Raw genomic sequence first — 10,077 nt, forward strand, 5'->3', positions numbered from 1 at the left:
GCCGCACCTCTGCCGTTAGCGGTGCCTCGTCATCTGCTGTGAAAGCTCTGCCTTGCTTGGTTGTGCTCAAGCCGTTCTGTCACTTTTACTAAAACCACTGAGATTAAAAAAAAGAACATTAGGCCATCCCTGATGGATTCACCCGAACCAGTCTAAAAGCAAAATATTGATTTTGAGTTACCCTGTTTCAACCCTGCTTTCCTACTAGTGTCAAGGCCCTACCCTGCAGAAATTTCATAAACCCCCCTGTAGAATTCACTGGGTATTTGTTAAGGAGTAAAAAGGGAGGTATGAAAAAAATCACTTCCGAGACAAGGTGGCCGTATGCGTCAGCCTTCCCTTTGGGGGAAGGACAATCGCTCAGACAAAAGGTGTCCTGGGAAGCGTCTGTCCGGATGAGCAAGGCCCTGGCTGACACCTGTGCCCCACCACGGAGGTGCCTCAGCCACCTAGTGGGCAGATGTTTATTTCCTGTTTACCGTGCTAGACAATGTGCCTCCAACTGTACTCTCTCAGGTGGCTTTTCACAGATCTTCTTTCCCTTGTCTCCCAAATACTCCTGCTCCTTACCATCAGCTCTTTGGAAAGTTCAGAGATGCGCTCAGTCCCCCTCCATGCTGCTTCTGTTTGACTTTTTCATGTTGAGAATAAATGCTGGTCAGTGGTTTACATCATGAGGCGGTTATGGATTTTGTTCTGGGATCCACCAGCAGGCGTCGTGAATGCTGCCTGCCTTTCGCTCACACGTCTGGCTTCTAAACCGCTCCGCAGAGATGACACAGCTCGGACTGGAACCTTAAACTTTCTCAGCAGAGGAATCATTTTTTAATTTATTTCTGTTGAGAATTCCACTCTTAGAGAACCTCTTTCTCCCTTTGGAGCTGAATTGCTTCAATGACTTTAACGTACAAATACTGTGTGAGGAGAGCGCTCTGTAAAAATAAATTGAACTGAATTGAATAAAAAAACATATATGTCTGAGAGGACAATGCATAAAAGCATGACACTTCTCCTTGTCAAGCACTGATGCCCTGAGGCTGTAGGGCATCGCTGTTTCAGTTGCAAGTGGTCCCAAGCTCTCAAATGCCTTGTCTATTACTTGGTTCTTAACTCGTAGCAGTGATTTTCAAAAGACCAGTTAGTAAATTGAGTGGCGTGACATCGCAAACAGAGCCATTTAATGCTACTGTTTTTTGCTTTTTTTACTATGTGAACTAATTTTTAAAAACATATATCTGACAAAGTGTTTGTTTCTCACAGCTTAATATTTCACTTAAAGAAGCCAGGTTATGTATTTTGCTCATGTGTCCAACAGCAGGGCTCCTCCCTCATCCTGGAACCTCTGGATCTCCATCGCAGTGGCCCCCTCCTCTGCTCCTCTACAGCACAATTTGCAGATGCTTAGAGTGAAGTCCACGAAAAAGGGGTTCTGTGGAGTCAGTAAGAAAGGGGTGCATGTAAATGTGACAGTTATCGAAGTTCACAGGCGCTCCTTGCTGGATGCAGCCGGGTCCCTTCAGAAGGAGGCAACAGTTGGTGAATAAATGTCTCTTTGATGGCACCTGTCATGTAAACTGTAAGTGTCGGATAAGTTCTCTCTGAAGGCTGCGATGATTCACTGCACCCGTGGCTTCCACTGCACACCGATCACACACACGCAGTGACTCCAGTCCATGGACTCAACCTACTCATATAGGGACTGAAATAAATTCAAAGTAAAATCAAACATATTTTCCTCATCAAAAAAATGTCAGTGAAGCTCATATTACAACCTGTCCAGGTTCACAGATTTATTTTTTTACAGAATGTATTATTACTACAGTCAACACTGTTCAGTTTAAATGTAACAATGATGGAAACGTGATTAAATATTACATTGTTGGTTATTTACTCTGGTATTGCGACTGCAGTATTGCGTTGTGCCGACAAGGCCAGACTGAGCGTCTTAGCCTCTTTCCGAAAGCTAAAGAAATGCTATACAATATTGCTGGTGGGTGTGTGTGCGGGGGCGCGGGCAGGCGCGCGCATGTGGATCTTTGCTATACCTCATTTTTAAGGTAAACCCCCATGTTAGCATATCTCCGCAAGCAAAATGCCTTTTCTAAACTTAGGGATCTTTACTGGATACTGAAAGGACAAAAACGTTTAGTCTGTTATATTTTTCATATTTCCGAGATTTAATTTGGGTGGAATTAGGAATGATTTATAGCGTTGGAGGGATTCCCAACAATAACTACAATGTTGTGTGTTTGTGAGAAAAAAATAACCCGGAGTCAGAAGATGAGGTGTAAATACGGTGTAAAAAGGCAGATATGATTATATATAATTTTATGATTATGTATAATTTCATGAAGTGAAAAAGATTGACAGTTTCAGCAAAAAGCTGCGTTCTCTTTTAATTCTTCTCAAATAACTTTTATTTTATGCGTACAACAGCACGTTACCATATTTTCACAGATTAAAAAGCAGTTAATTTGTACACTTATCTCTATGACGGTTTTATGTATAATGAAATTAAAACAACACTAAATACAAGTACGTTATGATTTATAGATAACGAATATTACATCAATTGAAAGGGAATTTGGAAGATTTCTTTTGCACCCTTTTAGCGAAGAAACCTTGTGTTTGGTGTAATTTGTACACTTTCCTCCTGGACTGAAGACGTTGAGCTGTTTGTGAAGAGGGTGCAGTAAGAGCAGCACGCACACACACACACACACACACACACACACACAGTGAGTGTTTCTCCACTTGTTGGTTTGCGGGGGGCAAAGGGTGACAGGTATCAAAGGGGTAAAAATGGGCCCTCGGAGCGGGAGTCCCGCTTCATTTTCATGCTTCGCTGTTACAATGTGATCATGCAGGAGCGGGGTGGTCTGTGATCACTTTTAATAAGGCAGTGCGTGCGAGTGCGCGCGCGCGCGCAGAGCTGTCTCTTCCTGCCTCATCACAGACTCCCTGAGTCGGAAAGATAATTGTCCGTTTTCCCTGTGCCTGGAGAGCGACCATCCGCTGGGATTTGCATCCGCAGCCCCTTTTGCGCGCACACACAGCCGCCTCATCATCCACACACACGGGCGGCTCGCAGGCGAGTCACACAGGTTATTAACGACAAATTGCTTTTTCCACGTGTGTGACTTCTTCAGACACACATTCGAGCATGTTTAACCGACCTGTGATCGGTTCTAACAATGATGCACGTGAAGAACAGTGATTGCTTCTCCTCCACTTAGGTGACAAAATGTTTCCTTTGATCTCGTATGCAACATATAACAATAACAGGGTCAATAACAATAGATCAAATAGAGGATTGAGCGAAATTAAATCAAAACACTATTTTAAAATACACCATACTTCACTTTAGGTGTTTGCGTTGTATTTTCATATTTTCGCCGAGATATAATAATTTTCTTTATTTTTTAAGTGGTCCTGTGGAATACCGAATAGTACTAAACTAAGTAAGAACATAATTAAGAAACTACTCTTCTTTTTGTTGAATTTGAATTTAAACCAAAACAAATAATAATAATAAAAAAAACATAATTGTGTTCGTCGGCTTTGTAGTGCGGAGCAGTGAGATTCCAGTCGAGGTGCGCAGAAGGACGGTTGACGCCTTTCCTCCAGTGCCGCCAGTCTTCGCCCTTTAAATCTAATTAATGATCAGAGAGTCACTGCGAAACAGGAACCATCTCAGCCACATCCTGATGTCGGACTTTTCTGTGACTACCAGACAACACTATGCATTTTTGTTTAATTAAAAAAGCTGCTGGGGCAGCAGACTGGTCAAGGTTGTCACCTTATAGTCTGATGGTCCAAGGTTCGAAACAGTAACTGTAGTTTCTGAAGAACTCCGCTTGAATTACATACGGCACGAATACACTTAAGTCTATATAGGTAAATCATGGATAAAATCCGTTGCCTAGCATTATACAGTACATTGTTTTGAACAAAGGCGTAATAAAAAGGAAGGTTAATCATAATGTTCAGTCTAGTTGTAAATTGTAAAGGATTTTTATTGTAACGGAAATGTTTGCGCCAAATAAACAGTGTTTGGAATAAAAGAAGTTCATTGAACAAGTGAGCTTATATGTTGTATTTCGCAGGTTTTGATTCTGTTGAAACCTAGATGTTGAATTATTTCCCATTATTTCCCTCCCTGTACGGTTAATGAAGGGGTCGAACGGGGCTATTGGCGCGCCGGGACGAAGACCCCCGCGACGGACCGCTAATGACGCAGAAGCGCGCTGCTAATGCGGTGAGGACGCGCAAAGGAGCCATGTACCTTTCGGACCCTCGAAATAGCTGCAGAAAAAAGTTAAATGTATTATTCTTAATCCAGCTAAGAAAAAAGTAAATATATACATTTATTATATATATATAATTATTTAGAAATTATATATAATTTTAAATACATTCTTATTCTTATTTTTATTTTTATTATAAAAAGAATAATAATTACAAAAATAATAATAATAATAACGTGGTTACCTTTGCTCATAAATCAAGAAAGGTGTGCCTAAAAATGGCACGGATTTGTCAGCTTTAGGTGAGTAGGCAGCTTCAAACAGGGACAGTAATGTAACTCGGTCAATTTCATTCACAAAGGACACACTTATGAGCAATGCGATTTTACCGTAGTATCAATGTCAAAGTTTTGACAATTTTTAAGGAAAAGTGTGTGACATGTTTTATGTACAAAAGTGTAACAAAAAAGGAAGTGGTCAATGTTGATACTTTACTGTGAAAAATTTGCTTCCTTCTGTGATCTTTGCATCAAGTGAATATTTTGTTTTTGTGTGCGTTATGCTGAAGTTTTACTGAGCGCTGTGGAGGAACTTGTTGGTGTCTAATTAAATTATTGTGGGCGAATCCAGCCAATGGCGGAGGAAAGGAGGGAGACGCGCGCCTGACAGCCCGAAGCCCCTCCCCCACGTTCGCAGCACATTGGAAGTGCGAATAAGACGCTCGTATATAAGGAACCCGAAACTATTTTGTCACTTGCAGATGCGGGGAGTTGTGAAAAGCGGGCGGTGTGGCTGAGGAGGTCAGCCGAGCAGCAGCAGCAAAAGCAGCAGCAGCAACAGCAGCCCCTGGACCCCCCGCACAGGAGCCCCGCGCGCGCACGGGACAGGTACCACGGAGAGCGCCCGCGCTTCTGGAAGTTCAGTGACCAAGCCGCAGCCTTGCACTGAATTTCTGGCGAACTATGCAGTTGGGAGAACCGGTCCTTCCCAGCTCCACCATCAACCTGCCCAAGCCCTTCTACAACCTGTCATCCGAAGGCGGCGGGGCTACGAGCCCGGCGTCGGCGCCCGTGGACTTTCAGGAGGCGGCTCGCACGGAGCCGCACCCGGCCAACGGCCCGAAGAAGTACCTGGCCGGGGGGGTGGACGACATGCTGAACGAGGGCGAAGGTGACGCGTTTCCCGGGACTAAACCAGCTCAGGACGCCAGGAAAAGTTCACCGGTGCTCGGGGAAGACGAGCTGTCCGGCGGCCGCCGCTACAACTTGGACGAGCTGGCCTCCGACAGGTACTTCCTCTCGTCGGCGCAGGGCTCCTCCGACGTGGCGAACCCGTGCTCCATCTTCCCGTACACGGGCCAGACCGGGACGGTGTATCCCGGGTCAAACGGATCCCGGTACCCGGCCTCCTTGCACTATGGATCTGTCCTGCCGCCCACGGGCTTCTCCTCGGCTGTATGTGCGGGACGAAGCCAGTTCGGCGCTGGCTACCAGTTCGGACAGGGTCCGGGCTGCCTCTACCCCTCATATCCGGGAACCAGTTCGGGCATCGGCTCCATGGCCATCCCTGGCAGCGGGACTGGGCCCAGGGCTCAGGTGTACCTGTGCAACCGGCCTCTGTGGCTCAAGTTCCACCGACACCAGACCGAGATGATCATCACCAAGCAGGGCAGGTACGCAAACGCACAACAACAACGGCAATAATAATAATAATAATAATAATAATAATAATAATAATAATAATAATAGTGAATACATGAAAATAAATACTTTTGCGTTTTTCAAAATATAGGCCAGAAATTAATTGTGATGTTTTCCCTCATTTCATTAGGCTAGATTTTAGGAATCTAACATGTATATGCAAGCAAGAGAGAGCTTATTCGGGGGATTTAAATTCGCACCGTCACACAGTAAATATGAGAGTCTTCAGAGGACATCACACAAAAAAGCTAACAAACACACAGAATAGAAAACAGATAAACACTGCGAGTTTATGCAAATTGAGTCACGTCGGTGGTTTTGTCTGTGACACTTTACAAATTTGTTCGGTTCGTTCAGTGTGTGCCTTCACGACACACACGTACACAAATTTGAACGCACTAGTTAACCTGTGTGGAACTTATAACTGAGAGTGAAACTCGTCCGTTTAATAATCAGTGTGAACTTACGTACCATGGCAGAGAGCGCTTTGTGAGTCACCTGTCTTCCTACGCCTCGGTAGGTGGGGGATTCTAATCACCTGCAAATTTAAAGTGCTCCCATTTTCATCTGTTACATTTCATGTTTTTTTTTGTGTGTTATTTAAATGTAAACTCTGCTTTTGTCTCTGCCAGGCGGATGTTCCCCTTCCTGAGCTTCAACATCACGGGTCTCAACCTGTCCGCCCACTACAACGTGTTCGTAGAGGTGGTCCTGGCTGATCCGAACCACTGGAGGTTCCAGGGCGGCAAATGGGTCACCTGCGGCAAGGCGGACAACAACATGCAAGGTAGCGCGTGACACCCAGTCGCGCGAACCGCTCGAGTGGCGGATGTAACTAACTGTAGGGTAAATTCATTTCAAATACTAGAGTTAAAGATTATTTTATTTTGCTTCCGATTTTAGAGCAGACACGTGAAATTATTATTATTATTATTATTATTATTATTATTATTATTATTATTATTATTTAGTTTTATTCTATCTTGACAGAAAATATCGATCAATGATTGAATGTAGGACCTGGATTTTTACATGATTAGCGCACGTTCTTATTCTCTAGCAAATAACGAGTAATTACAAAATTTTAGGCAGACCATGAAAGAGAATCCTGAATTATTTGTTTTGAAAACTTGCAGAGTTTATATTTTAAATAGCAGACTTGTAAATGCTATCTCGGTTTATCGCGCAGTTTGTTTTTTTTTTTGGTTTGTCTGCACGCGCTGCACTTTTGCTTGTTTCGTCCCCAAAGAACGGCTCGTACAGACATGCGCAGTGCAATAGCGATTTATTCTTTATAATCGAAATTCAGTTTAATTATTCGATAAATAAATGCATCGATCAACATGAACCATTGTCATTTTAATGAGTGATAATGAAAGTTGCACTTTGAGGGGAAAATACATTCTTTAGAAGACTTGATTTTCTGGAGTGAAGCTTTTAAAACCAGTTCCCTGCCTTCGAGTAAATCTGCAATTATCCTTTGCACAATTTTTTCTTTGTATTTTTGTTTTTTTTTTTTTTTAAATTTCACACAAAGAGTTGACACCGTTCTAGTTTAATCACTGGCGCTTTTCATAGACAAAAATTTTTCAAAGGCAAAAAATTAGTGGACTACACACTCCTCGTTCCAGGAATATTTGCTAGTATTACTGATTCTTCTGAAATCAATTTTGAATTTCAATTAACTTATTAATTTTACTACTCCGTTGTAAAATATATCATGCCTGCAGAAAACAGTCTGCAGGGCTATTGCGCCAACTTATTTTCAGGAGTCAAAATAAAAAGTGTTTTTCTTCTGTTCTGTCTTTTGAAAAAATAAAGGTAATAAGATATATGTGCACCCTGAGTCTCCAAACACGGGGGCCCACTGGATGAGACAGGAGATCTCCTTCGGAAAACTTAAATTAACCAACAACAAGGGGGCCAATAACAACAACACACAGGTGAGAAAACGTAAAGTCGCAGCTTCGGCAGATGAGGTGTTCTTCTCAATGCGGCAAACTACTCACCTCTCGTTCTTATGTTCTTTTTCCATTTCCTGTGTAGATGATCGTACTTCAGTCTCTTCATAAATATCAGCCTAGGCTGCACATTGTTGAGGTCACAGAGGATGGAGTCGAAGATATGAGCAATGAATCCAAGACCCAGACCTTCACATTCCCGGAGAACCAGTTCATTGCCGTCACAGCGTACCAGAACACTGATGTAAGATGCTGCACCACCTGTTTATTCTCAGTGTCCAGTTGGCCGTCCATGCTGTATGCTATCCTGTGACAACGGGTCCTGATTCCTTGTCTCATTTGCAGATCACACAGCTGAAAATCGATCACAACCCTTTTGCGAAAGGCTTCAGAGACAACTATGATTCGTAAGTTTAGTTATTTTATCAATAATATTGTGTTTGTCCTGTAATGTCAGGATGCCTACATGGTGTTTGACTGTGACACCTGGCATAATGACACACTCTTGTGCTCCCGCTGTAAATTCTTATCAGGATGTACACGGCCCCCGAGAACGACAGGCTGACTCCGTCCCCCACCGACTCGCCACGGTCCCACCAGATCGTGCCTGGGGCTCGCTACGCCATGCAGCCCTTCTTCCAGGACCAGTTTGTCAACAACCTACCCCAGAATCGCTTCTACAACGGCGAGAGGGCTGTACCCCAGACCAGTGGCCTGCTGTCTCCGCAGACCGAAGAAGGGGCGGCTGCAGCCACGCAGCGCTGGTTCGTTGGTCCCATGCAGCAGTCGGGCTCCGGCAAGCTGGACCTGGCCTACGAGGGGGACTACTCCACGGGTGGCCTGCTGCCCTACGGCATTAAGCCCCTGCCACTGCAGACCTCCCATGCGCTCGGCTACTACCCAGACCCCGCATTTGCATCTATGGCTGCAGGCTGGGGCTCCAGAAGCACATACCAGCGCAAAGTGGCTACGGGCCTGCCCTGGTCCCCACGACCCAGCCCTCCAGGCTTTCCCGAAGACCCCCTGTCCAGCAAGGATAAGGCCAGGGAGGAGAGCAGCAGCAGCTCCACATGGCTGGACACCCCTCATTCGCTGAAATCCATGGACTCTGTGGACTCTGGTGTCTACTCGATGGTCTGCAAGCGGAGACGAGTGTCTCCAGGCAGCTCCAGCACAGAGAACTCACCCACTATCAAGTGTGAGGACTTGACGGCTGACGAATACAACAAGGAGAACCCCAAGGGCATGGGCTACTACGCCTTCTACACGAGCTCTTAAACCTCTTTTATTTCCACATGTATGAAGTCAGTTTGTATTTCTGTTCAAGTGCCACTTTTTACCTGTACTTGACTTTTTTGTATTGTGCCAAAGCTTTTAATGCTCCGAGCAAGTTGCGTTGAAGATTATCCCCTCGGTGTGACATGACTAAGGATTTTGTTTTTGGGCTTTTAATTTTATTATTATTCTTATCATCATTATTATTATTATTATTATTATTATTATTATTATTATTATTAAGCATGCCACCCATGAGCGTTTTGTACAAACTAGCATTATTTATTGAAGGTTCTTTGCTGTACAGTATTTGTCCACTATACAATGTGAAGTATCTTGTACAAAATGTTTACATGGCAGTGTTATTGAATTCAGAAAAAGAAAAAATAAAATAAAAACTCCCCATGCTTTTCAGAACGTTTACTATTATTTATAGACAAATTAAGCATTTCTTTTGTCCTCTTAAGGACTAACAGAAAACGTAGTTAAGCTGAGGCCTTCATTTAAAATAATTCATTAGATGTTATTAATGCACATTATATAGTTTTGAGATGTGCTTTATAAAAGTGATGCACAGAAAGGTAATGAGACAAGGAATAAGAAATCATACCAACAGACGTATCGTAATACTATTAAAATTATGATTAATAATAACCATGAGCATTGACTTAGCTGTAAGCCTACAAAAATGATGACTTTCAGCTCATGTAGGCTTATGAAAACTGACTTAGTTTTGTCATGTTGTGGTCAGTTATGAAAAGATTTTAATTACAGACAGCTGTGAAAAACGGCTTCAGCAGGTTTGGAAATCACTGGTCGGTATTTAAAGAAAACACTTTTTTAAAAATGCGCCCTTTTGTTTCGGACCAGAAAATGAAATATGTATTCAATACA

General features: G+C 43.4%; 1 protein-coding gene across 1 annotated transcript; it reads left to right on the forward strand.

Annotated features, from left to right (window-relative positions):
* Positions 1–4,844: 4,844 nt before the first annotated feature.
* Positions 4,845–9,580, forward strand: LOC108942490 (eomesodermin-like). Its single transcript, XM_029248343.1, has 6 exons — positions 4,845–5,919; positions 6,580–6,734; positions 7,769–7,890; positions 7,994–8,152; positions 8,254–8,315; positions 8,442–9,580. Exons 1-6 carry the CDS (start codon positions 5,210–5,212, stop codon positions 9,184–9,186), a joined length of 1,953 nt encoding a protein of 650 aa, XP_029104176.1. The 5' UTR covers positions 4,845–5,209; the 3' UTR covers positions 9,187–9,580.
* Positions 9,581–10,077: the final 497 nt, after the last annotated feature.

This window comes from Scleropages formosus, chromosome 23 (genome assembly GCF_900964775.1).
Source record: "Scleropages formosus chromosome 23, fSclFor1.1, whole genome shotgun sequence".
Lineage (NCBI taxonomy): Eukaryota > Metazoa > Chordata > Actinopteri > Osteoglossiformes > Osteoglossidae > Scleropages > Scleropages formosus.